Source organism: Dermacentor albipictus, chromosome 8, assembly GCF_038994185.2.
Source record: "Dermacentor albipictus isolate Rhodes 1998 colony chromosome 8, USDA_Dalb.pri_finalv2, whole genome shotgun sequence".
NCBI lineage: Eukaryota > Metazoa > Arthropoda > Arachnida > Ixodida > Ixodidae > Dermacentor > Dermacentor albipictus.
Window position 1 is genome coordinate 74,818,532 of NC_091828.1, and position 27,566 is coordinate 74,846,097.

The window sequence follows — 27,566 nt, forward strand, 5'->3', positions numbered from 1 at the left end:
GATTCGTTGAAGGGACCTACCGGCACACAATCAACGGTGAGGTTGCAGAATTGCCTCGCGATCGTCCGCGTCTGAAAGACGACGCCGTGCCTACTGTGTTCCCGACGCACGTAAGTATTTTACGAAGAAAGCTCCGATGAAAAGGGAAGAAAGAAATATATGTGAGCAGCGTGGACCTGTTGCAAAACGGCAAAAGCTTAATGCAATCAATAGGCAAGACGCCCAGCAAGAAGACGCCGCAGCGCACACGCAGCTACGCCAGGAGCCAGATATACCAGATATCATTGCCTCAGATAAGCAGCAGGCCGTGGAACTTGAGCATGTGTGTCATAATCTCCGCCTACCTTATGCAACATGGAATAAGGTAACGCTTCCAAGTGAACGTGACAGTGTTTTCCTCGGAGTCTGTGCGCTCGAAGGCGAGCATGTTGACCACATATTGCTGCCCAAGTTAGTGAAATTCAAGTCGGAAAGCAACTAACCGGAATCATTGTGTTGCTCTGTATTTCTCAGGGGCCAACTGCGCTCACAGTGCACTGTTTCTTCGCCGGAGGAAGCGCAGTCAGTGCTCGACAGCACACATGCACTTGTATTGTGTGGAGGCTGCGGCATGAAATCAGAGAAGCAAGGACGATATATATCGTTTGCTGGGTGTTACTTTTCCATCAAGTGCACTTACGTATGTGAAAGCAAAGGCCCCTGCATTCATTGCAAATACCCCCTGCATTCATTGCAAATACCTGAGAAAACTGCTGCAGAATCAACTTTCACGAAAGCGGCGGAACGGGGGAATATCCAAACGTCTGAAGAAGCATGCTAACACACGCCGCAGCTTGCGTACTGCTCAGAAGAAACTGCTGAATGCAGAACGGGACCTAGCAGCGATGCGTCAGGCAAATCAACAAATCGCCGATGAGGTGCTTAGCGCCTGCATTAAAAGCTTGCCTGAAAAGCAACAAATGGCTGTCAGAGCCTGCTTCCAGGCTGCTACAAGAAAATCAATATCTGGGATGTTGTACGAGAAAGACTGGATATTAGAATGTGTGCTTCTGCGGATGAGAAGCCCTAAACGGTATGAACAGCTCCGTAAGCAAAAAGTTATTATCTTGCCCAGTCGTATACGAGACATCATTGAAGATATGTTAGAAATTGGGGATCTTGATGGGGCTAGGTCTACACTGCAGTGTCTGAACACTGACCACAGTAGCTACGTAATTGAGAAAAGCGATAGCCGTCTTATTTTTTACATTGCTGGCTATGTTCCAAGAAAGTTCAACAAAAAAAGCTGCTGCACTGAGTGCATTTCTACCCTTGCCAGAAAGAAACCAGAAGCCGGAGTGAAACCAAACAGTGAACTGGTCAACCACTTTGACAAGGGAGGATTGTTGTATCCTTGTGAAAATCTGGCCAAACTGGTAGAGATCCTGGAGGATGCGTTTACTTTCTTTTTTTCTGCTGAAAAACTGCATTCCTTCAGCAACCATGATTTCATGCAGTTCTTAGCAGGCATCAAACTGGGTCGAGTTGGCTGTGATGTTCACAGCAAAGAACTGACGGCAAAAATAGTGCAGTTTTACATACTCACACGTATGCACTTTTTGGCAAAGGCTTTAAAAAAAGACAGGACTGCGCAAAGGGAGCGACAGAAGCATTTGAAGTTGAGGAGGTGCAGGTAATTTGACCTCCCCCGAATGTGATGAAAAAAACATGTGAAGAGAAATGTGTGATGAATAAACATGTTTTTCAACTTCCCTTACGTGTATTGAGTGTGCATATAAAGTGAAGGATAGTGTATAAAGGAGAGAAACAGTTAAAAGATAATAAATGAAGATGTTTGGAGTAACAGACACCTGACTATAGCATTGCAATTTCTACTCTAAAGTATAAGCTCTCCAAGCAAAAGGGAAAGAGAAAATTAGATTTAAATGATTTGAACACTGAACAAAACCTTTGTGAGCGAAAATAAACGCTACACGCGAACCATTGCTTCTTATAAGAGAAAATATTAAGCAGTTTACACTCCAAACAAAGCGCACAGAGAAAAAAACACTCAAAACAGTTTGACTATGCGCTCAGATTAGTGGAATAATTCAGATGAATTTGGTGAAACATGTCAAAACAAGTCAATGCTGAGAAACATTCAATCATAAACTAAATGCCAGTTGCGTCTATCGAAACGTGGTTTTTGTTTACGTTAAGCAGCATCATTTAAAATTTCAAACGCATCTGTTTCAACGAACTAACAAAATGACTAGTTCATGCCCTGTTAACGCGGCCTGTAATTATTGAAAACAAGGTGAAAGTAAACACATGCGGCCCAACGCGAAACCGGCCAGCGCCGCTGGCACCTGCCGCGCAGCCAGCGCCGTCTACCGGGGCCGCCATCTTTCATCACAAATTTGTGCACCCCTCCGCTCTCGCCCGTCACACTACCCCCCTCTAGCCACCATACCGCCGCTCTCTTAAGTACCGCCAACCGCCTTTTCCCCTCACACCAAATCCGGTTCCGGCATTTCCGCTTCCGGCGTTTCCGGTTCCGGCATGTCCGGTTTTAAGATTTCCGGTTCCGGCGTTTACGCTTCCCGGAGTTGCGCTGCGAGAATTTCCACTGTGATTGCAGACGATGGTGAGACGCCCGTGCTTAGCAACGGGTGCTAATTTGAGTAGCTCGCTTTAGCCATTCCACCAAGCGTCATTCATGTGCATCTACGTGCTTGTTTGCGTACGCTGCGCCCGCACGCTTTGCCTGTCGTCCCCTTTCTCTGACAAAGTGCGGAGAGCCATGGGCTGGGGCACAACACATGAACATAATTCGCCGTACACATCTGCTCGCATCACAACACTAACACAATTCGCCGTACACCTTTGCACGCGTTATAAAACGCGCGCACGCACCAATTCACTGCACACCTCCGCGCACATCGCACAAGAAAAGCACACTTGCTTTCACCATGTCACTGAATGCCTTCCACGCAAATTTGAACTTGTTATATTTCATAGCTTCACGTCATTGCAGTTCTTCACGCAGTGCACGCACTTGGGACGTTCGTTAACTTCGATCTGCCGTACGAGACAAGTTCAACCTCAGAATCAACAGCATAAACTCTATGCGTCTGCCGTACAAATTGGCGTCGCGAACTCCTTCACTAAAGTCCCTCCATACGTGCTGGCTGAAGGGGATGTATGCTCCAAAACAAGAAGAATTCAAAGGGGACTAGCTGTTGTATTCCGCTGAAGTAGTAGTTTGCGGTCGCTGTTTTCCAAATGCACGAAAAACGGGAGCGGTCTCCAAGCACCCAGGCACTGCATTCCACTGAACGTTGTCTCTCGAGGCACAACCCGTCGCAGATTGACGCGAAGCAGCGAACACGACCAGATCGCCGATTACAATAGGCGGTGGTTCTTGGATGGAATCGCATTAACAGTTTCAACCGCAGCTGATGCAATTAAAGCCTCTCCGTAGACGCGAAAGTAAACAACGCTAAAAGCATAGCGTCACTTCCACTCGGAACAGGAAGCTGAAGCTACGTAAGTTCCGCTTGACGCCGGAAGCTGAGGGGGTGAGTGGGAGAGGAGCGTGGAGGAGGAGGATAGGTTGGCGGTACTTAGCTTGGTCGGCGGTGGCGCGTGGATGTAGGGGCTTTAGTCAAGATCAATCCGAAGCCGTCCGCTATGGCGTCTGTCATATCCTTTGCGTTTGCTTTGGTGCGAGAGCGAAATAACGGGATTCGTGGTGCATATGGTTTCCTTGCTGCAATCACATTCTTACGAAGTCACAGATAATGAAGCGGGAGAACGCATGCAGGGAAAGGTAATTTTTTAGCGTTTAATGGAAATGTAGAAATAATACGGTAACGGGACATGAAAGTGGATGACAAGACAACGTGCCGCAGGTGGTAGCCCATCATCCGCATTATGCGTGCGGTGCTTTACCAATTAAGCTGCCACAACGTCCATCCTCCCGTCCACTTTCTTAAGTGATTGGGTATGCGTGCAAGATTAGCTCCGGGAGTGTTAGCCAGCGACGCCCAGGGTAAGGCGGCCAGATGTGGAACATCCTTTCAGAACACGGGCGACGCGTACTACGCGACCATAGGAGCATTGGTCACTGAGCCCTCGTACATATATGGTACGTCGTGGCATCAAGACTTGCCGAATTTCAGGCCCTCGCTATGCAATGAGAAGAATAGGTGGATCCGATAAAGAAGAGAGAGCTTGGTGACGTGACAGGCTTGATGTCCAATAGGTGCATTCAACGAGTTCCTCAGGTATAGATTGGCTAAACGAAATAGGCGGCCCTTATGAGTTTGCCTGTTAATTGCCTCACGAACACTTGAATCGCGTTCGCAGGAGAGAGAGAGAGGTGAGGAAGGAAAGGCAAGGAGGCCAACAGACGTTCTCCAGTTTGATACCCTACACATGGAAAGAAGGATAGGGGAATTAGATAAAGAGAGAGAGAGAAGACACGAGACTTGATCGCACTTTCACGTGCACTAAGCCAGGTGCAGCATATCTAAAGTCGGGCACTCAAGTCTGTCACCTTGAGATACTGCAGAAGAGCTAGAATGGCTTTCTGGGCTGGTGAGCTTGACGCGGACGCCGCTAAATCAGGTGGGAGCGCGGCTGACTGCACTTCCATTCCCGCCGAGCAGAGAACAGTGTTCCCCGTAAAAATGCGAGAATTACCAGAAAATCCTGGTGATGGACTTCAAACACTCAGCAGCGGGATCACTTCGTCGTCTTCCGCAATTCGCAGAAAGCTTTTAGCGCAATGAAAATGCGAGAAAAAAAAAGACCTAATGCGGGGACACCACTAAAGCCATTGAGCGTACAGCGGAGGTGCCGGTGATAGACTCTCACCTGGTCAGCCTATGGGAAGAGAGGCGGAAACTGGCCAAGAGGTGGAAAAGGCAACGTCTAAACAAACACCTGAGACAACGCATCGCTCTCTTGGTAGAGCAAGCCCAAGGCCATGCCAACGAGCTCGCTAAAAACGAGTGGGCGACGTTCTGTGGAACCCTGTCAGGAACTCTGGGAACGAGCAGTACGTGGCGAATACTACGAAGCATGCTAGACCCGATGAGCACGCGTACTGAGAACAACAAGAAGCTCCAAATTATTGCAGATAACTTCGAGGGTACAGACCAAGATCTCGTTCACGCGCTTCAGAAAAAGTACATAGGACCCTCACCTGCCACGGGATCGTCGTACGCGAGGAGACAATACGCGGGGGAGGCGAACCCTAAATTAGACGAAGATATAACGTACGCGGAAGTGTATGAGGCGGCACAATCCGCAGTTAAAAACTCGGCACCGGGCCCAGACTCGATCACAAATGCAATGATTCGAAACATGGATTCGGTAGCCCTAGCGAAAATCACAAAGATATTTAATAGCGAGTGCTGGGCCAAGGGAGACTTGCCCCAAGAGTGGAAATTGGCTAAAATAATCATGATCCCCAAACCAAAAAAGAATCCCTCGATTGATACACTACGGCCGGTGTCGCTCACGTCCTGCCTAGGTAAGCTCTATGAAAGGGTTATCCATAGCAGATTGCAGCGATACCTGGAAGAGCGGAGCTGGTTCCCGGACTCCATGATAGGATTTCGCACGGGTTTATCTTGCCAGGACGCGTTCCTCCTACTTAGAGATGAAATTCTAACTAATATACCGTACGGCGACGAGAGACTAGTCCTAGCACTAGACTTTAAAGGAGCATTCGACAACGTCTCTCACGCCGCAATATTAGAAGAACTCGAACTCGCGGGTTGTGGTGAGCGCACATACAATTACTTAAGAGCGTTTCTTTCCAACCGCGAGGCGAGCATCAGTATTGGCCAAATCACTTCGGATTTATTTAAAATGCCTGACAAAGGAACACCTCAAGGAGCTATATTATCTCCTCTTCTCTTCAACATTGCGATGTGTCGACTCGCGCGCGATCTGGATCGGATACCCGACCTAGGTTACACGCTCTACGCAGACGACATCGCGCTGTGGACGAGCAGAGGTTCACTATAGGGGATAAGGAATATACGCTCCAAAGTGCAGTATTAGCGGTGGAGAAATTTTCTAGATGGAGTGGCCTGAAGTGCGCACCCGAAAAATCTGAGGTTATCCGGATACACGCGAAAGGCCACAAATCCAGAGGATCGATTAACGTCGTCGTTGAGGGCCAATCAGTCCGAGAGGTACCCACGATGCGAGTCCTGGGTTTGTGGCTTCAGAGCGACGGGAGAGCACTACAGACACTCAAGACCCTCAAATCTACAGCCAACAACATAGCCCAAATGATACGTCGCGTGACGTATCGAAAAGCGGGAATGCGAGAAGACGATACCCTAAGGCTCGTACAGGCCTTAGTGGTTAGTCGAATAACCTATGGCTTACCGTACCAAATCCTGAACAGGGAGGAGGAAAAGCAGGCGACACAATAATCCGAACCGCTTTCAAAGCTGCTCTGGGCCTGCCTAAATGTACTTCAACGGAGCGCATCTTAGCTTTTGGAGTGCACAATACTTTCGACGAACTGAGGCAAGCCACCCTGATGCGACAGAGGGAGCGCCTCAGTTTCACAAAAACTGTTAGGGCAATATTGGCTAGACTCAATATCCCAGCATACCCCATTTATCTCACAGAGCAGGCCGTACCTCTCCCTCCTTCAATGAGATCCAAAATTACAGTAGCCCCAATTCCAAAGAATATGCATCCAGAGTACAACAAAGAAAGGCGCAAAGCACGTGCACAACACATTCAATCAGCCTACTCTAACAACCATAGGTACAACACGTACTACACGGACGCAGCTCTGTATGCAGAGACGACCGGGCAGCGCTACCAAAGGAGGTATACGCCCTGGCAATCGTGAACGCTGTCAGCCAACAGCAAATTACCGCGTCGGCCACGGCGGGATCCCCAACCTCGGCCGAAATATTAGCAGTGGCGATCGCACTCGCTCACGCGGAGCGTTCGCAAAGGGACTCGGTCGTGGTCACGGACTCCCAGGAGACATGTCGCATGTTTCTCAAGGGGCACGTGACTGCGGCTAGCCTCGCGATAATCCCGAAATCCTTCAACCACCATCATCGCCTACTCTGGTGCCCGGGCCACGCGGGGATACAGGGGAACGAAAAGGCTAACGCGTTAGCTCGAGGGTTCACTAACCGAGCGACGGCGTCCTCTTCTAACCCCAACCACCCGCACTACCCATCACAAAATTCCACCAATTTAAATGCCAAAGACATCCTTGCTCATCAGCGTGGAGTCCGAAGAAAATACCCGCCGCCTCACCCACAACTTAACGGGGAAGAGGCCTCCGATTGGCGTAAAATACAGACCGGGGTGTTCGCCCATTTAAAATTGCTAAACGCCATGTATCCCACTCGTTATAGGACCAACTGTCCTTGGTGCGGAGTGCACTAAGCACCCTCATAGGCCAAACACCAGTATGACAATGGAGCAGTGGGAGGCACAGCTCGCCCGCTCCGATCTGGCAGGACAAAAGTCCTTAATTAGCCAGGTCAGGCAGGCGGCAGAGGCCAGTGGGGCCCTGGACTGAGAGGCTCCGACTACCCCTCCTTCAAATCTTTACAATCACAATAAAGTTTCTCTCTCTCTCTCTCTCTCTCTCTTGTGTAGCTTCCAGGCACTTTTGCTTCCGCTTAATTACTCGTTCAGAATATTTGACAATATCGTTCAGCGTTCGACGTTCCTTCAAGGCGCCTGGAGCTGTTTTGGAACTTTCCGTGGGTGAGGCAAGCGGAAATTAAATCAGTAGGGTGGAATAAACGAAAAATTGCATTAGTGTGCTCGTCTAACCGGAAGTTGAACCGGGACGGATGATCGATCTGGAGCGTGTGTTGCGAAACTCGGCCTATTGGAATCGGGATTAACACTGCGGGGGTCTTCTCTCCCTGCGAGTTTGCTGCCTTTCGCATATGCGGCGCCGAGTGCTATATCGCGCTCGCTCTCAAAGTTTCAGATAGAGGAACGTGCTGTACTCAGTTGTGTGAGACATTGATAGATATCAGACTTGATGGACGAGTTCGGTAATTACCGGGAATGGCGTATCGTTGGCAGCTTCTCGCGCCGCCAATCTCGCCAGAAATTGCTTGCTAACGAGAATCCCAATCGTATACGGCTTTACGTTGCAGAGGCTCGTGAATATATTACATGACGGAGCAGCGAATTGGATTGGGAAAGACGCATATACACGTACGCTGAGAAGCTATACGATATCGAATAGTTTTCCGGTGGAATTAACTTTGGCGGCGTTATAAATATTGTTGACAACGACGTGCTCGGATAGTCGAGCACATGCACTAACGCGCGCATATATAACCGACCGAGACGGAATGAACAGCAGCGTAAACCTGCCCGTAACTCATGGAATACGATGTGATAGCACGCGAGAGACTCAATATGCCAGCGAGGCCACAAAGAAGCTGCCGAGGTGGCACAATGATTCATGCAATATAGATGCGTATTTTGTGCCAGAACCGGCGAGATCATTTGTTGGATAGAAGACAGGCCACGCGGTGGTGGCCATCTTGCCTGCTATTTATTTATTTATTTATTTATTTCCCTTACTTTACTTATTTTCTGATATTAGAGATCGTAGCAGCTTTTAGCATCAGCTTCCCTGCAATATTGGATTGTCTAACGAACAGCTTGATAGAGAAGTTGGCAGATGTGCAATATTAAACAAAATACAACAATAGTCGTCAATTCAGCGCCAATACGCTGTAATCGATCTCACTTGAGCGCATACCTGGCAGCTTCTTTTCTCTTTAATACACTCTACTTTCACAAATGCTGTAAGGGAAGCTTCCGTGGCGGTCTCTCCTGCTTTTAACCCTAGGTTGTTGACAATAACTGTCCTGTAAGTACAATGAGTTTAATTGATCCAAATTTCTTCGACACGACTAAAAGGTTAGGTATAGTGTTCTGCTGGCAGGCTACGCATCTAGCTAGGAAAAAGGAAGGTAAAGGGGGGAGGGAAAGAGAGAGAGAAAAGAAAAGGTAAAACAAACCCACGAGCATTGTTCGTGTCACGCGCTCCGCGGTCATTTATTCGTGGAATGTACTTTCTTTTTGATTCTTCTCTATACGGTAGCTCGTCGCATTCGTTACGTCGTTTCGCGAATCTGAAACAACTCTGTCGTTGGAATGAGGGGGGGTGTCTCGCCTGCCGCGTCTACGCACGCTTCCTACATGCCTACGCACGCGACGAAGTGCATTAGAGGCAAGAATGTTTATGCTGCCGGTGTTGTCCCTCGGAGGCGCGGCACGCCGCACAAATCGATTATTGCGTAAAGAAAGTAAAAGAAAGAAATACGGGGGGAAGAAAAAAAACGAAAACTGGCGAAACACGCATCGTCGCCACTTTCCTGGTGCCGTACATGTGCGTCTCAGTAATGCACCTTCCTTTCCTCCTCGCCCTCTCTCTCTCTGTGTCGTGGCGTGCGCAGAGCTGAGGAGCTAAGTTGCTCCTGCGGCCAGACCGAGTCGGGCTCGCTGGGAAGCGGAAGGAAGTCGTACTCGAGCCGGTCGCGGAGCTCGGACCCCACGAGACCGGCGGTCGCCACGGGACCCACCCACCGGTACCCGATCAGCGACTTGGGATCTGCCAGGAGGAGTGGTGGTGGCGCGGCGGTCGCGCTAGAGGACTTCGACGGCGTCGAGGACATCTTGGCCGTCAGGTCGGTGTGTCTGCGATTTCCCTGCTAGCGCCGCGTGCGACCCTCTCGGCTTCAGCCGGCGGGGAGCGGGACTCCCGCCCGTCGCTCGAGCCTTTAGAACTCGCCGTACTCATTCGTACTGCGTGAGAATTTCCCTGGGTACTTTTCTTTTTTTACTACGGAGAGAAAGGATGCGTAGGAAGGGCAGGCAAGCTGACCCAAACTCGACGGGGCGAAGGGGTAAGGGGATAGAAAGAGGGCGAGAGGATAACAGCGCGAAGAACGTAAAGCGCACAGACCGTCGAAAAGTGACAGACAATGTTCGCGATGAATCCTTTTTAAAATAAACTTATGCAAGGAGATGGCGCCTTGTAGAGCATCCGCCGACTCCTCTGGCCCTGCTCCGACATGCATTAAAAAGATGAACGCATCGAAAGCACTCGAAAACGATTTCCGGCGAGTAGTTCACAAGTGGTGACGCAAGGACTACTCGTTCGTAATCCATGTTCACAAACTAGAACACAAGTGCAATGCACTCCGCATGAAGAAACTGAGAAAAAACATAGACATCGGGAAAAAATGCCATACATCTCAGTACAACACTCTTAAACAAAATTGCACCCTTTGGGTCGTATCTTGCCACACAACAATAATCGTCATCTGTCTTGTCCGGATTTCCTTTCTTTAACGCTGCGAGCCCGGTACTTCCAAGTGACGAACGGCATGCGCGTAATCAGTACGACAGAGTATTTTCGACAGGAAAGTAGCGAGAGCAGCGTTTTCAAGAAAGGAAACACAAGCAAGACAGATGACAATTATCGTTGTATGGCAAGATACGACGGAGAGGTTTACATTTGTTTAAGAGTGCTGTACTTCCAATTGACGAACGGCATGAGCGTAATCAGCATGACAGAGCGTTCTCGACAGGGAAGTACCAAGCGCAGCGTTTTCAGAAAAGGAAACGCAAGCAAGACAGATGACGATCATCGTTGTGTGGCATATATGGCCCCAGAGGGTTTACATTTGTCTAAGTGTGGAGAACGTACAGTCAACAATGAACACACAACGTCACATCTCTTGCTTGCGCGTCTCGTTGCCGACGAGTCCATTGTAGCAAACTGCAAACCTCGTGATATGCTTCTTAGAAGACAGAGGATTACGTAAGTGTGTGTGATCGGCAGGCTTCTACAGCGATGCCTCCAATGGTGCCTGCGTTGTATTTTAGCGCGGGCTGAGCTCAAACTGAGCTTGGTGTTCGAACCTTCTAAGCATTTTTTATCAATGAAGTATTCCTTCAGCGATGGTTAAAAAGTACAAAGTGTTCCTCGCGTTTGTGCAACGGCGTCGGCGTTGACTGAACGCTCAGTTTTTATTTTTTTTTATTTTTGACATGATACAAAGAGAGGTTGGCGCACAAATACGGTGCCAACTACACCTTGGCTTTTGGACAGGTTGTACTGTTGTATATATAGCTTAGCGTTTTCTTTTTTACATAGTTCTTGTAGGAGAGAGAGCACAAGAATTAATGTACACACAACGACGTTTTCACATAACAGTCAAAACAACCCCACGACATTACTGCCTTTGTTATCATTATGTTCTTACAACTTCCTTTTCTTTTTGTGCGAGTAGAACCAAGAGTAACTGAGTAGCTGAGATACTTTTTAACTTAATATCTCCGTAGCAACTCCTTTACAACATAACAGGACAGAATACAAAGCACCCGCCGTGGCTGCTTAGTGGCTATGGTGTTGGGCTGCTAAGCACGAGGTCGCGGGATGGAATCCCTGCCACGGCGGCCGCATTTCGATAGAGCGAAATGCGAAAACACCTGGGTACTTAGAATTAAGTGCACGTTAAAGAAACCCAGGGGGTCCAAATTTCCGGAGTCCTCCACTACGCCATGCGTCATGATCATATCGTGTTTCTGACACGTAAAATCCCGCAATTTAATTTTTAATTTTAGAATACAAAGCAGCTGCCAAACTGCACTTCTCTTTTTAAAATCGTAAGCCAGGTGGTCTGGTATATGGCACTCCCTGAAAAGCCGTCACGATATCGGCGAACTTTAGAGCAGCAAATTTTTGCCACTGATATGATGAGCTCTTTGTTTACCACCTGCAAGTGTTGCCGTCGCCACATGCGTGTAGTTGCTTGTATTGCGAGCATTCTGAGCACGGCGAAGAATTACAACTTCAGCCTGAACGTTTGCATGACACATCCACGTTTTAGAGAACATCAAGCCTTGTCCGGTATCGTGCATTTAAAAGAAACGGGGGCCAGAAATATGCACTTTTCACCGATATCCTCGTTGAGAACAAAGGGTGACCGACGTACTCAGCGTGGAGCACCGCATGGGACGAAATATTATGCACGCATACAGGCTGCGCAGCAGATCCTTACGCCAGGCTTTCTCTCTATACAGCAGCATGACAACGCAATTCGGATATTGCTGCAGGTGATTGCCAACATGAAGGTGCATGTACGGGCACCGTGGGGTGTGTCTTGCATTCGCTTTTATGTGATCAGTGTATTCACGTGTGTACAGGTCTGTGGATTATTGGCACTAGGACGCTGTTTCTTTTCTCACCACACACACACACGCACACGCACGCACGCACACACACACACACACACACACACACACACACACACACACACACACACACATATATATATATATATATATATATATATATATATATATATATATATATATATATATATATATATATATATATCAATAAGACCGGCGCTCCAATTATGATGGGCACTTACTAAAGAAAGGTTTTCTGGTGATGGGATTAACTTCGACCGGTGCATATTCAAATCCGAACGTCGCGGATAATGTGGCTCGAGTATCGTTTTATGACTGGCGGTGACGTGTCGTGCATTGTAGGATATCTGCCGGGTTTATCGAAAATGTTTTACAGTGACGGCGGTTACAAAACTACCTCAAAGGGAAATATCCAGTAAGGCTGATAAAGCACGCATGTGAAGCTGTCGATGTATTTGATCGCCAGCGGGCAAAAAAAAAATACATAAATAAATAAGAATAAAGCCTCAGTGGGGAGCCAACGTTACGACTAGGGGAATAGTCGAAACGCTGGCGGCCCCGCTGAGATTATCCTCGTTCGCCTAGTGTCGCTCCCTTCATCTCTGTGCTCCTGTGAGTCCTCTGTCCGTTTGTATTATGTATGCATCTTGTTAGGCAGAAAAAGTGCCGATTGAAACTGCAATTCAGAAACGAAATCTCAACTTCAATTTCCTTCGTCTACTCATGCATACGAGGCCTGCTCGCTGCAACGAATTGTAAACCGCACCAGTAGCGAATGCGTGGCACGGCTTCTTCTTCCACGGTCTTCGAGCTTCCTATGCATTTTTCTTCTCTTTCATTCTTGTCTATCCTTTACTATTTTCCCCTCCCCAAGTGTAGGGTAGCCATCGGGACACATCCTTGGTTAACCTCCCTACATTTCGCTCTTCGCCTCTCTCTCTCTCTCTCTCTCTCTCTCTCTGCAGTTCATTAAAAAGTATACCGTCACTGCCTCCTTCACGGTATTCAACTTGAGGGCACAGTTTAAGAGAGAATAGGGAAACCTTTAACGGTTCGTTAAGCTCTGGCGGCATATGCTGCAGTTTCAGTTCTCACGAACAGTTGAACCGAGCCGACCGTATGAATATCTGCTTAGAGGAGAAGCCTGCACGCGAGGCAGGCTGACTGGCACTGCAGGTATAGCGCGCCTGGAAAATACAACTAGCGTCCTTCTTGTTTTGCCTCCCCCGGTCCAGACCCGCTCCGCCCGTAACTTGCTCGAATACTGGGTGCACGCCCACGCCGGTGCGATGGGATTCGGGGTCAGGGTTGCAGGTCGCCTCGTTACGGCGAGAACGCGTGGCGCATTCGTAACGCGGGCCTCCCTAATTGGGAGCCTTCTGTGTTGCGCGTGCGGCTAGACTCATTCTCTCTCTCTCTCTTTTTTTTTATTCTCGTCACTGTATTCCTGCTGATGCACGCATCAACGGAGTTTCGGAGCCGGGCGCCCACGTACGCACACGGTCGGCCGTCGTAGTGAGTACAGTGGCCAACGTGTTGTTCGTGTCGGTAGTTCGGCGCAGTGCTCTGGAAGCCGCGCGGTAGTTGTAGTGCGGAGAAGGAATGTACTGCAGGAAGAGCTGTGACGTTAGCACGGAGGAGTTCGGAGAGGAGGAACTTGCGTAGCGACGCTGGTTTAAACGTCGCAAGTGCTTTTCGTATAGTCAAGTGCGACTTCAATGGACACTTACCAACGTCTAGATTGGAAGGGGCGATTCATTGTGTCTTTGCAAGAAGTGGAGAAGCGTTAACCATCAAAGGTTGCGTATTTTTCAGTACAAACGCCCGTGCTTGCACTCATGCCTGCACTGTCGGACACTGTTCTGGTACTGACAGTGTAATGGAAGCCAACGCGAGTATGGATGTGCCCGAATGTGAAGCAGTGACGAATCCGTCGTTCACTTCGGTCAAGAAATAAAGAAACCAAGTTAATGCATGCTCGTGTGTTGCTTCAACACCAGCAATGTCATCACGCGTGTGGCATCAGCACAACGTTTAGATAACGTAGACATGGCTTCTGCGTAATGTTACGTAGTGTCTACAATAATGTAACATTATCTAGCGTCAACACACTCAGCATTAACGCAAGCATGTATATCAAGAAAGCTTTGCGTTCAGAGATTTTCACAGTGCGTGGGATCCACATAATTTTTTTCTTCTCATCATGATTATAATGATCTTCATTTAATAGTATTCGAAGTTGGTAATTGTATGCGTGCTTCGGAGATATCTCCGAAGCAGAGCGTGTCTGTAGCTATATATGGTAGGGAAATTTTGGGCATGCCGCCTGAAAATGCTCAGTATGGGCCACGCGAGAAAAACTGTGCTCTTCCACGGCGAATTTCGTCGCCTGCGAAAAGTTCGCGCTCAGCCAAACAGAACATCGTCGATTACGTCATAGTGTGGTTGCACGTCCGAGCAGTAATTTGTTTCCTGACCTTTTAAATGTACACACCAGAGCGGGTACGAAATAAGCAACGGCAGCAGGCCCACGCGACGGGTGACAAACCGATGAATTGGGAACTGAAAAAGAAATCAAATGCTGCAGAAGTGGTTGTATTGCTAAGACGCTCCAGACGCGTCTACTTAAAACACAAAAAAAAAACAAATTGGCATTACTGCATTTTCCTCGTTATAGCGCACTCTGTGTATATTCAGCAAGAATGAGTTTCGGCCGAAAACCAAAAGGTCATGTTTGTACGCTCCGCGCCAATAATTTAATGCGTTATCCGAAAATCAATGTCAACATGAACGCTTAAGGCACCTTCGACTGGTCGTTACACGGGGGCCAGGCCGCCGTAGGAAAGTTCTGTGAGAACTAAACCACGCATTAATGTAAGCATCATCATAATCGCCAGCCTATTTTTACGTCTGCAGCAGGACGAAAGCCCGTTCCAGCGATCTCCAGTTACCCCTGTCTTGCGATAGCCGGTTTCCAAGTTGCGCCTGCAGATTTTCTAGTTTCATCACCACACCTCATTTTCTGTCGTCCTATAGACTGGTATTCAATCTGTAACTGATGGACCACGGGTTATCTGCCCTACGCATTACGCGGCCTGCCCTGTAGGCATAAGTGTACTGCAATAGGGTTAACGAAGCTAGATTGTGGCTATTAGTATGCCTACCTACACTCGCAAATACGGCTCTAATGCCGGCTCTCACGAGCTTTCAAGAACTTCCAGAGCGTTCCAGAAGTACCCTGTTAAAGATGACGTTAATTGGTAATCTCGCTATATGAGCGCACATATTAAGCAATAATTATAGCGTTTGGATATTGTTTTCCTGTCTCAAGGCCCACCGTAAATGGTGGCGTCTTGAAATTCGCACAAGAGATGTCGCTCTTCGCATTTTCCAGCTATATCTGTAATGGGCGATGTTGAAGTACAACATGGTGTGTAGGTGAACCAGGCTTGTCTCTGGTGTAGGGGTGGGGGTACACCAAGTTTCTAATACGGATCGAGTATTGCGCACGAACTATTCGTATTCGTATTTTATAAAGAGCTTTTCGGTATTTTTGGAATATTTGAAACTAACCAAACACTTCTCCCGTCTGTTAAACAAGGTGTCGCAAATCACCAGATGTGAAACACCGACAAAAGTCTTGCAGAAACGAAATGCGTAATGCAAGCTTTGTTGTTGGTTTCAAAGCGGAAGCCTACATGACAGCAGGCGCGTTTTGCTCGTAGACTGCCATTCGGTGTTTTTGGCAGTCTAATCCCGTAGCAATATTATCTTTCACTCTACAACCAGTGTTGTTTTCATTGCAACGGGTCCTTTTACACCTGTCTACGGCACACACAGCCGGCTTTCCGTTTTGCTTTTTCCACAACTTCTGATTCTTATTTCAGCAGCGACTTATTTAGCATTCTTGGAAAGCTACTCATACAGAAGGCATTCATTATTGGAAAGCCTGTTTGCAACGGGACTCTAAAGATGTTCGGAGGCTATCCGTGTAGTTTTTTAAATGACACTTAGTGACCTTGTGTTTAATTTTTTTCCTTATTGTCTCTGCTAGTCAGATGTCGTTCTTTCACTAGTCATTACGATAGTTGTAGCTAACTATACTAAAAAAATACATTTTTGCTGTAAACACATGCGTCGGTGTTTGACTATTCGATATTCGGTTCGATGGTCGATACATACTATTCGTATTCGAAAAAATTGAAACCCGCCCACTTCTACTCTGCGATAAATGTTTCGACAAGTCGAAACGTTGACTCTACGTTGAGACATCCTTTGTCTACCTCGAATTCCTCACTTGAGAGAGAGAGAGAGAGAAACTTTATTGTAATTATAAAGATTTGAAGGAGGGGTGGTCGGAGCCTCTCAGTCCAGGGCCCCACTGGCCTCTGCCGCCTGCCTGACCTGGCTAATTAAGGACTTTTGTCCTGCCAGGTCCGAGCGGGCGAGCTGTGCCTCCCACTGCTCCATTGTCCTACTGGTGTTTGGCCTATGAGGGTGCTTAGTGCACTCCCAGGTTATGTGCATTAGGGTAGGTATGCCACCGCACCAAGGACAGTTGGCCCTATAACGAGTGGGATACATGGCGTTCAGCAATTTTAAATGGGGGAACACCCCGGTCTGTATTTTACGCCAATCGGCGGCCTCTTCCCCGTTAAGTTGTGGGTGAGGCGGCGGGTATTTTCTTCGGACTCCACGCTGATGAGCAAGGATGTCTTTGGCATTTAAATTGGTGGAATTTTGTGAGGGGTAGTGTGGGTGGGTGGGGTTAGAAGAGGACGCCGTCGCTCGGTTAGTCAACTCTCGAGCTAACGCGTTAGCCTTTTCGTTCCCCTGTACCCCCGCGTGGCCCGGGCACCAGAGTAGGCGATGATGGTGGTTGAAGGATCTGGGGATTATCGCGAGGCTAGCCGCAGTCACGTGCCCCTTGAGAAACATGCGACATGTCTCCTGGGAGTCCGTGACCACGACCGAGTCCCTTTGCGAACGCTCCGCGTGAGCGAGTGCGATCGCCACTGCTAACATTTCGGCCGAGCTTGGGGATCCCGCCGTGGCCGACGCGGTAATATGCTGTTGGCTGATAGCGTTCACGACTGCGAGGGCGTACCTCCTTTGGTAGCGCTGCCCGGTCGTCTCTGCATACAGAGCTGCGTCCGTGTAGTACGTGTTGTACCTATGGTTATTAGAGTAGGCTGATTGAATGTGTTGTGCACGTGCTTTGCGCCTTTCTTTGTTGTACTCTGGATGCATATTCTTTGGAATTGGGGCTACTGTAATTTTGGATCTCATAGAAGGAGGGAGAGGTACGGCCTGCTCTGTGAGATAAATGGGGTATGCTGGGATATTGAGTCTAGCCAATATTGCCCTACCAGTTTTTGTGAAGCTGAGGCGCTCCCTCTGTCGCATCAGGGTGGCTTGCCTTAGTTCGTCGAAAGTATTGTGCACTCCCAAAGCTAACATGCGCTCCGTTGAAGTACATTTAGGCAGGCCCAGAGCAGCTTTGAAAGCGGTTCGGATTATTGTGTCAGCCTGCTTTCCCTCCTCCCTGTTCAGGATTTGGTACGGTAAGCCATACGTTATTCGACTAACCACTAAGGCCTGTACGAGCCTTATGGTGTCGTCTTCTCGCATTCCCGCGTTTCGATACGTCACGCGACGTATCATTTGGGCTATGTTGTTGGCTGTGGATTTGAGGGTCTTGAGTGTCTGTAGTGCTCTCCCGTCGCTCTGAAGCCACAAACCCAGGACTCGCATCGTGGGTACCTCTCGGACTGATTGGCCCTCCACCACAATGTTAATCGATCCTCTGGATTTGTAGCCTTTCGCGTGTATCCGGATAACCTCAGATTTTTCGGGTGCGCACTTCAGGCCACTCCGTCTAGAAAATTTCTCCACCGCTAATACTGCACTTTGGAGCGTATATTCCTTATCCCCTAGTGAACCTCTGTTCGTCCACAGCGTGATGTCGTCTGCGTAGAGCGTGTAACCTAGGTCGGGTATCCGATCCAGATCGCGCGCGAGGCGACACATCACAATGTTGAAGAGAAGAGGAGATAATATAGCTCCTTGAGGTGTTCCTTTGTCAGGCATTTTAAATAAATCCGAAGTGATTTGGCCAATACTGATGCTCGCCTCGCGGTTGGAAAGAAACGCTCTTAAGTAATTGTATGTGCGCTCACCACAACCCGCGAGTTCGAGTTCCTCCAATATTGCGGCGTGAGAGACGTTGTCAAAGGCTCCTTTAAGGTCTAGTGCTAGGACTAGTCTCTCGTCGCCGTACGGTATATTAGTTAGAATTTCGTCTCTAAGTAGGAGGAATGCGTCCTGGCAAGATAAACCCGGGCGAAATCCTATCATGGAGTCCGGGAACCAGCTCCGCTCTTCCAGGTATCGCTGCAATCTGCTATGGATAACCCTTTCATAGAGCTTACCTAGGCAGGACGTGAGCGACACCGGCCGTAGTGTATCAATCGAGGGATTCTTTTTTGGTTTGGGGATCATGATTATTTTAGCCAATTTCCACTCTTGGGGCAAGTCTCCCTTGGCCCAGCACTCGCTATTAAATATCTTTGTGATTTTCGCTAGGGCTACCGAATCCATGTTTCGAATCATTGCATTTGTGATCGAGTCTGGGCCCGGTGCCGAGTTTTTAACTGCGGATTGTGCCGCCTCATAAACTTCCGCGTACGTTATATCTTCGTCTAATTTAGGGTTCGCCTGCCCCGCGTATTGTCTACTCGCGTAGGAGGATCCCGTGGCAGGTGAGAGTCCTATGTACTTTTTCTGAAGCGCATGAACGAGATCTTGGTCTGTACCCTCGAAGTTGTCTGCTATAATTTGGAGCTTCTTGTTATTCTCAGTACGCGTGCTCATCGGGTCTAGCATGCTTCGTAGTATTCGCCACGTACTGCTTGTTCCCAGAGTTCCTGACAGGGTTCCACAGAACGTCGCCCACTCGTTTTTAGCGAGCTCGTTGGCATGGCCTTGGGCTTGCTCTGCCAAGAGAGCGATGCGTTGTCTCAGGTGTTTGTTTAGACGTTGTCTTTACCACCTCTTGGCCAGTTTCCGCCTCTCTTCCCATAGGCTGACCAGGTGAGAGTCTATCACCGGCACCTCCGCTGTACGCTCAATGGCTTTAGTGGTGTCCCCGTGTGCTCGTCGAAGGAATTCGGTCCATTCTCGCATGTTGGTCGGGGCTGTATCCGACTCCTCTAGAGCTCTCTGGAGTTTTCTATAACGAGGCCAGTCAGTTAATTTAGTCTTTCCTATTGTTCTCCGTATGTTGGGCGTGGAGAGCGCTACTCGGATTATGTCGTGATCGCTTCCCAAATTTTCATCAAAGGAAACCCATTGTGCGTCTCTGATGTTAATTGTAAAGGCACGGTCGGGCGCCGTGTCTCTACTGACGCTGTTACCCGTGCGCGTCGGTTTTCCGATCTGATGGATTGCCCGTAAGCCCAAGGCCGTTGCGGTGCGCTCGAGTAGGAACCCTTTGGGCGACGTTTTCGCGTATCCCCATAGTATGTGGGGTGCATTAAAGTCACCTACTATCACCGCCTTATCCCTGGTGCCCGCTAAATCTTTTGTTGCTGAGAGAATGTGGGGTAGGTCGTTCCCTTTGCTTTTGGGAGGACTGTACAGATTAGTGATTAGTGTGTGTGCCTTACTTCGTTTCTTTGGCATCACACTGATAACTATGGAATTAGTATCTCCCTCAGTTGGCGGAAGTGTTAATAATTGAGCGTTTATCGACTTGCTCACCAGCGTGGCGACCTTCGAATTTTGAGGATCGCTCAGAGTGTAGTATCCCTGCAGTTTGGCCGGCTTGGCCCCGACCTCCTGCAGGCATATCACGTCCGGAGCGATTCCGGAGTTTTTGATAAACTGGTGGAACACTGCCGCTTTCCTGGAGAAGGAGCGGCAGTTCCATTGCCATATCTCTAATTGGTCTGAATTTTGTATTCGTTGTGATTTCTTAGCGTGATTAGCCATGTTGCCCACTCTTATTTTAAGCCCGTGACGTTTCCGTGTCCGAGCCGTCGGATTCTGTTACGCAGTGGCTTATTTTAGTTTTTGCCGAACCCGCTCCTATCGCAATTGCGCGTTTTTTGGTTGGAACAGCCTTCGAGACTGCCCTAAGCTGTTCCGCCACGAACCCCTTGTGTATCTCGAAGTCCTTCGTGCACTGTTGTTGAAATTCCGTTAACCTTTGGGTAATTAATGTCATCATTTCATGCATAAATATTTTCAAGTTTTTCGCGATCATTGTCTGGATCTGCGCTGCCGTTATCTGCGCGTTTTGTGAGATTTGGGTTGTCGGAGACTGCGTGGAGACGGAGTTTATATCTGCCACCGCTTTCGCTTTGGCTATTTCTTCACATTGACGCGGCATTTCCTGCTGTGGTATTGTGCTATTGAAGCGCGCCTCTAACTCTGACACATGTTTCTCAAGTGATTGTCGTTTGCGTTCTTCTCCTGAGAGCTGTTCTCTTAGTCGCGCATTTTCCTTTTCCAATTTTTGAATGCGTTTATCATTTTCACCAGTATTCTGTTTTGGAGCAGTGGGAGAAACAACCCTCGCCCAGCTCACCTGCTGTTTTTTAGGCAGTGGCGAATTTGACCGCTGCGAAGCCCTGGAGCTGGAGGGGTCCCTCGACGGAGTATTGCTCTTCGCTCTACTTCCGTGTGGAGATCTGGATCGCGATCGGTGCCGGTAGAAGTCCTCCTCTTCCATGGACTCGAACCAGCGCCCCGGGGCCGTTTTGGTGTTCTGTACCGACCGCTCCCGCGATCGAGACTGGCGAGTCGTCTTCACGCGCTTGGCGGCAATCAGTTTGTTCGGGCACCGCCGCGTCTCGTGCCCCGCCGCCCTGCACACGGCGCACTTCACTTCACATTCGTGTCCTTGCGGGGGTGGGTTTTCGAGTCCGCAGCCACGGCATATGTTCTTGGGGTTCGGACAAACGTCCGAGCGGTGTCCCTCTTGCATGCATTCCAGGCACATTTGGATTGTTGGCCTGTACTCCGTGCACCGCATCTCCACTCCCATGTAGTACACGCATTTGGGGCGCGTGCCTCCCGAGAAGGTGAGGAGAGCGGTATTAGAGCTTCCTAGCATTCGGGCCCTTTCGATGGTGACTCCTTGGGTCCTGACGCGCAGGTGTTGCTGGAGATCTGCTGATTCGGTGTGTCCGTGCACCACCCCTTTGTAGCTATCATCTGGATCCGCTACGTACACGTTGAAGGGGTGTTGCTTTCCTCGCAGCTCCATGCACGTGATTCGGCGAATGACGTCCGCCACTTCCAGTGAAGGTGTGGAGACGATGATGATATTTGTTCCCTCTCGGATTCGCAGTATGAAATCCTCTCCAGTGATGTTTCGCTGGTTCGGTCCGTTTCCGGTGATTATCGTCCCGGTAGCCCGAATAATCGCTTGCGGTATTTCTGTTCTCAGATATTCCTTGAGCATTAGTCTAGTCCTTTGTGTGGCTTCAGTATTATCTTGATGTCATTCTTCGGCAATGGTGGCAGAGGCTTCCCCTTCCTCGGGCGCATGTTGCGACGACCGATTTGCCCGTCTCCTTTCGCGCCGCCTGCTGATGGCTGTCCGTTTATGTTATTCTTGTTGGGAGCCGTTTCCCTGTCGTTGCGCTTGACAGCCTCTCGCTGTCGCCGCGATAGAACTAACTGCCAGCCATCCGTCGCCTGGCTGTGGGCGGCGATCTCTTGCCGTTTGCTAGTCCTCGCTTCGGAAATTAGTCTTGTGTCCCCGTTTTCGTCCGCGTTGTTAACCGGATGCGGGGGTGTTATTTGGAGGTCCATGTCCTCTGATGTAGCCATCTCGTACGCTCGTCACAAGCGATCCGGTTATTAAGTGGTGAGGCGGTCGCTCACGCGCTAAGCCTATCGAGGCCTAACGGGGCTTGAACTTGAACTTACCAACTTACTCTGAACCCTTCTTGACGAGGTTTGTTGCATTTAAAAGAAAAGGGTTAAAATCTAGTGGCTGTTGGTAGGTAATGTTTGATTTAGGCTATGAATTGTTTAATTAGATATTGTTGAAAAATAGTAAACTTTCATGAAACGAGACTATCGAGTTCACAACTATGTAACTTAGAAATGACTAATGATATCACAATTGTGTGATTTGCATCTAGCAGCACTTCTAAAGCGGACAAAATGAATGCATTATGCATGGCTGTCAAATAAACCACCGATATCTGAGTAGAACTTTTGCAACACCCTTGTAAACGATAATACAAGTTCACGTATATCGGCACATCACATTGGTCCGCTTTGGATGGTCTTACGGATGCAGTTTACGGAACTGCGATATCAGTTCTTGGAGCAGAGCGAGCAATTTGCGTCCACATGTAAACTTCGTCCTTCTATATTTTCCAAACCTACCAACTTGTGAAAATTTTCTTTTGAAAAATTCAGGCTGGAATCAAAATTCCGCTCGCAAGCGTCACTAGAATTTACCTTTCTCTTTGAAATGCAACACATTTGCTTTAGCATCGGCCCAGTGGTACTCTCAGAAAAGTGTTTCTGCGCTTTACACGTACTTGAACAGGCGGCGTGGGAGTCGGGCCGCTCTCGTGCCGTTTCGTTCGCTTCACTTCTTTCGCTACACTCGTCTGTTTGCATTGCTGACTTCAGCGCTTCTTGCCCTCTTCTTCTTCTCCTTCTCCTCCTTCTCCTCCTCCTTCTTCTTCTTCTCCTTCTTTTCCTCTTTCTCCTTCTTTTCCTCTTTCTCCTGCTTTTCCTCTTTCTCCTTCTTCTTCTCCTTCTTTTCCTCTTTCTCCTTCTTCTTCTCCTTCTCCTTCTTCTCCTCTTTCTTCTTCTTCTTCTAGTCTAATATTGTATAGACCCCGCTGGGCCTTATTCCCATCACCGGGGATTGGCCAAGCCTGGGCAAGCTTGCCCGGTGACCCAAGTTGTCCACACACTGGGCCAAATGCAGCACCCGCGAAGTGGGCGCAAGAGAGGCGAAGAACCGCTTCGATTCAGAATCTCCCGCCCTCAATCGCGAGCACTCCGGGCCAGAAAACGCGGCGTATAGATCTGCGCTCAGTGTACACACAAGTCGCGGCGAAAAGAAGAACGGGAAAAAGTGCTGCTGCTGCTGCTGCTGTTGCTGCCGGGAGTAAAACTGAGTCGCCTCAATGTGGCGACACCTCCGAAGTAAGTTCTGCGACAAGGCTTTCTCCTCCACTCATTGCGGAGTTTCGAAAGCCACCGCCCAATACGTGCGCCGCCGTCGTGTCTCTCGGCCCCCGTCGACAATGTTGGGCTTCGCGGCCGCCTTTTACGACCGTTGCGCGGGGGTCCTTCTGCTGCAGTTACGCGGCGTGGGGCCCGTGTAAGCGGGAGAGAGCACCGGCTGCACAGCTCTGACAAGTGAGCGAAAAAAAAAAAAACGGAAACAGAACGAATGTAGATGCGGCAGACGTAATTAAGAAGAAAGAGTGCCCGACGCTGCAGCAACCGACTCGCACGCACGCCGCCACCTGTGCGAGCCGGCGATGACATGGAGAGGGTATACGTAAAGCCCCTCAATCTCCCAAAGTAGCGCCATTCACTTCCCTCCTCCTCCGCTCGGCGCGGCCTCGACGGTGGCGCCGCCGGCGGTGGGCCTGCCGTAGCAGACGACGGCTAACACGCTACGGGAGGAAATCCGCGGAAAAGTTCGTTCGAGTCCTGCGGAGCAGTTTTTTCAATCTAGATCTTGCTTTGTCAGTCGGTAACTGGCCTTAAGAATGTCGTGTCGGATTTGCGAAAGAAATAGAGAAAAGCACCATTATTCAAGGCGTATTTAAGGCGTAAAGCGCGCGCACGTTGAAAGTTCGTGTTGCTGAAACACGACACAAGCACGCGGTGTGCTCAGACACGCGAGTAATTACCAGAGTTTCAGGTTTTGACAGTGTGAAAGTATGTGCACGTGGTTTCGTAGGGTAATTTACGTACGTGCAGGATGCTTTTGTTCGGCCGGCGCGTGAGAGATTCCGACTGTCTGCAGTCAGCAATGCCTGGCAGCAGGGCCGTTTCCGTTCCGCGCCTTTTACAGATGTACGTAGCTCATGCACAGGTTGTGGTGGCCATGAGCAACGTTTTCACACATAGGCGGTATAGATAATTTGAACAACGTACCAACATATGAAATCGTTATTTATTTATTACAATGCAAATGGTTAGAATTTGATAGACAAAAAAGAAGGAACTTGATGGGACAACTGGAAAGAGGTTCAGAAAATAATTATCCCCCTCCCCTCATTGGCACCAGCAACACTATTGTTGAAGTGCTAATTTTATCTCTGTATACTACGTGCGTCTGTATTCTTTTGCGTTGTAAGTTTTCACAAGGAAGCAGTGTTGCGTTAACTGGAACAGTCAAGGCACACAAGACAGAAAAAAAGTTGATTCTTGGGTTTTACATCCCAACACCCCGATCTCATAAGGCACGCCATAATGGGGGCTCCGGATTAATTTTTTTCCAGCTGGGGTTCTTTAACGCGCCCCCAATGCACTGGACACGGGCGTCAAAAGAAGAGGTTGGAGGAGCCGTGGCACTTACTTCACAAAGCCGCGCGTTCTTTGCCACTTGCTCGAAGTCAGCCCGCCCGATCTTGTGAATCCACACTTTTCTTCGTTTTGCGTTGCGCCCGGCGGATGGTAAAGCAAAAAGCTTTTTGCCGTCACTGGGTCTGTTGTGGCAACCGTAGGCGCAGCAGCACGGCATCGCAATTAAGCACTCGGCCCTAACACATTGTATAAAACTACCGCGCTCCTTCAAACCGCCTGCCGTACTTTCGTCGGCAAGGCCCAAGAATGGGGGTCGCGGCGCGCTGGAAAGAAAAGATATACAAAAGCGCGGCGCCTGCTCTGCGCCGGAAAGAAAAAAATATACAAAAGCGCGGGGCCTGCTTTCACGTGACACAGATTGGCCAATGGGGGGCGGAGGAGGCTGGGGCGACAGGAGGAGTGGAGGAGGAAGCGCCTGGGTCAGCGGGGTGGCGGAAAGATCTAAGAATGGCGCTACTTTTGGAAAATTGAGGGGCTTTAGGTATACGCGGAGGTGGGAGAGGGGAGCAAATCGTGGCGAGACAAATAAAATCTGCCGGACAGGTGGCGCTTTCTCTTGTCGCTGTATTGTGGGAAAAAAAAAACAGAAATCTGACTGTCCAGCAACGCCTGTTTCGGTGCTTTTTCTTTTTTTAATAGAACGAATACATAAGTTCTTGTGACGCAGCTTATTGCTTACCAGTAATAGTAAATTGCCGCGCGCACACACGGTAAGAGCAACCGAGTACAGAAGTTCGCGTTTCGCACTTGGGTCACTGTAAATGCTTTGCACACACACGGATTTTATTTCCCTCCGGAGTAATACAGCCGTGCGTGGCGAAACAAAGGGAGCGACATTGTGGCGTTGTTTGTAGGCTTCGGAGACATCGTAATCGCACTGTCATTTACAGAATAGAAGGTAATCTCGACATAACGAACATGAATGTAACGAATTATCTGATATAACGGAATAATATAAAATGTGAACAGTTGTCGTGTCACCGATGTTGGCATGTAATGAATGTATGTGTATAGGTCGACAATCGAATATATATATAACGAAGGCCCGTTCGTTTCCGACATGACATTGGTATAACGAAGTTCGACTGTACTGTTCAACTACCTGGCACGTATACGTGAGAACCAGCAGTGCTGGCACCATGGGGTGAAGTTGGGCTCAACCAGATCGCGGAAAACTGGTATCGGAATGTGGACCGCGCTTCGGCGATACGCAGTTCACGGTGTAAATGGGGTGGCGGCAAGAGAATATATTCATCAATGTGCGCAGCCTTATCTTTTATCTGTATTTTTTTTCGACGAGAAGCGCATAAAACAAACGCGTGCGTAAAAACGTATGTTTATGGCGCTTTGTGGTCGAACAAACCGTCACAATATGTCGCTACAAGCGCCGCTGCTGTCCACGTCTCCGGTGTTCCGTCATTCCTTAAAGTGCAATATACGTATGCAGATACGTGCTCGAATGCTTCAGTGCTCGTTATCAGCGATGGACACTTAGCTGTGAGGACCGCATAGTATTTAGTCACCCTTATTTGAATCTCGCGGGCGTCATCTTTCCTCCGCAGTACGTTTCTCCCTGAGTGCATCAGACAGCAGCGTGGACGTCTGTACACTAATCTTGATTTTCTTTGCCGACAGGCATGCAATGCCTGTCTCTTATTATTACACGAAAGGCGCGTTTGCATGCACTTTTGAATATATACTGATATTGGAAATTGTAAAATGGTCCACGTATGGAAGTAGTCCAACATAAGCTAGTATTCCACGCGAGTGTAATAAGGCTTTTCATATCACGAGCTGGAAGTTAGCGAACTGCATTGAAAACGATGGACTACTGGGAGAGTTAGTAATACATACGTATTACAAGCGCAGTGAACTGGCGGGTATTTTTTGTATACTCATATTCGTATATTCGTTAAGTTTTTAGCACTTTCTTGGTTAACAGTAAGTCGCTTGTGGCTGTACTCATCTTCTTTCTTGAGCCTTGTTTTCTAGCGCTGCTGTCCACTGTCTCATTCAGTAGCTTTTTTTTAATTAGTAATACTGAGTCGGTGACGTGGTAGACTTTTTAGGAATTCAGCTGGCGCTACCGAACCTAAACACATGTCGTACTCGTATGCGTGAGATATTTCACAGACGTTAAACAAAGTCAAGCTATACAGAAACGCTGCACTGTGCGATAGTTGAAATAACGAATTTCGCACTGCCCTCTCGTGAGTTCTTTTCTAATCACTTTCTCTTCTCTCTCCTACTCCTTCCTTCATTCTCTCCTACCTGCTTCCCTTTCCACTCTAGAGCGTCTGGATCTCCTCTCGAAGAGACAGCGAGTCCCTATAGCACAGGACCTTTCCTGCCCTGTAGTCGCAGCTGAATAGGTGGGAAAATAAAGTTCTGCCCTCTGCCGAAGACCAGCCTTGTTCTTCCTCATTTTGTACTACTACTTTTACATACACACTTATACATAACTAAGAGCCTGTTTCTCTCTCTCTCTCTCTCTTAATATATATATAACTTATAGAGCAGCGGAATCGCCCTAGCTGTCTTTCTTGAATTTGAAATAAATTGAATGATCTGACATTTTTTAGTGTTATGTTACCATGCAAAAACCGTGTGTGTTTGTACCACCGTTTCATTTAATTGAGGACGTAGGATCGTTGAAACTGCCAAAAAGCAGCTTTCTTTCTTCTTTCTGTCCTATTTTTTTTTACAGCACCCTTCTCTTTCCTCCGGAATTCCCCCAGTGAACTGCC

General features: G+C 48.7%; 1 protein-coding gene and 1 pseudogene across 2 annotated transcripts in view; both read left to right on the plus strand.

The window, feature by feature from the left end:
• Window positions 1-27,222, plus strand: part of LOC135920930 (uncharacterized) — a 37,400-nt gene extending 10,178 nt beyond the window's left edge. For both annotated transcript variants that reach the window (XM_065455218.1, XM_065455228.1), the window contains exons 3-4: window positions 9,471-9,701; window positions 27,112-27,222. In XM_065455218.1, the coding sequence (XP_065311290.1) occupies window positions 9,471-9,701; window positions 27,112-27,187 (307 nt within the window). In that variant the 3' untranslated portion in view covers window positions 27,188-27,222. The remainder of the gene's footprint in view (window positions 1-9,470; window positions 9,702-27,111) is intronic.
• Window positions 137-1,766, plus strand: LOC135896245 (uncharacterized; annotated as a pseudogene).
• Window positions 27,223-27,566: the final 344 nt, after the last annotated feature.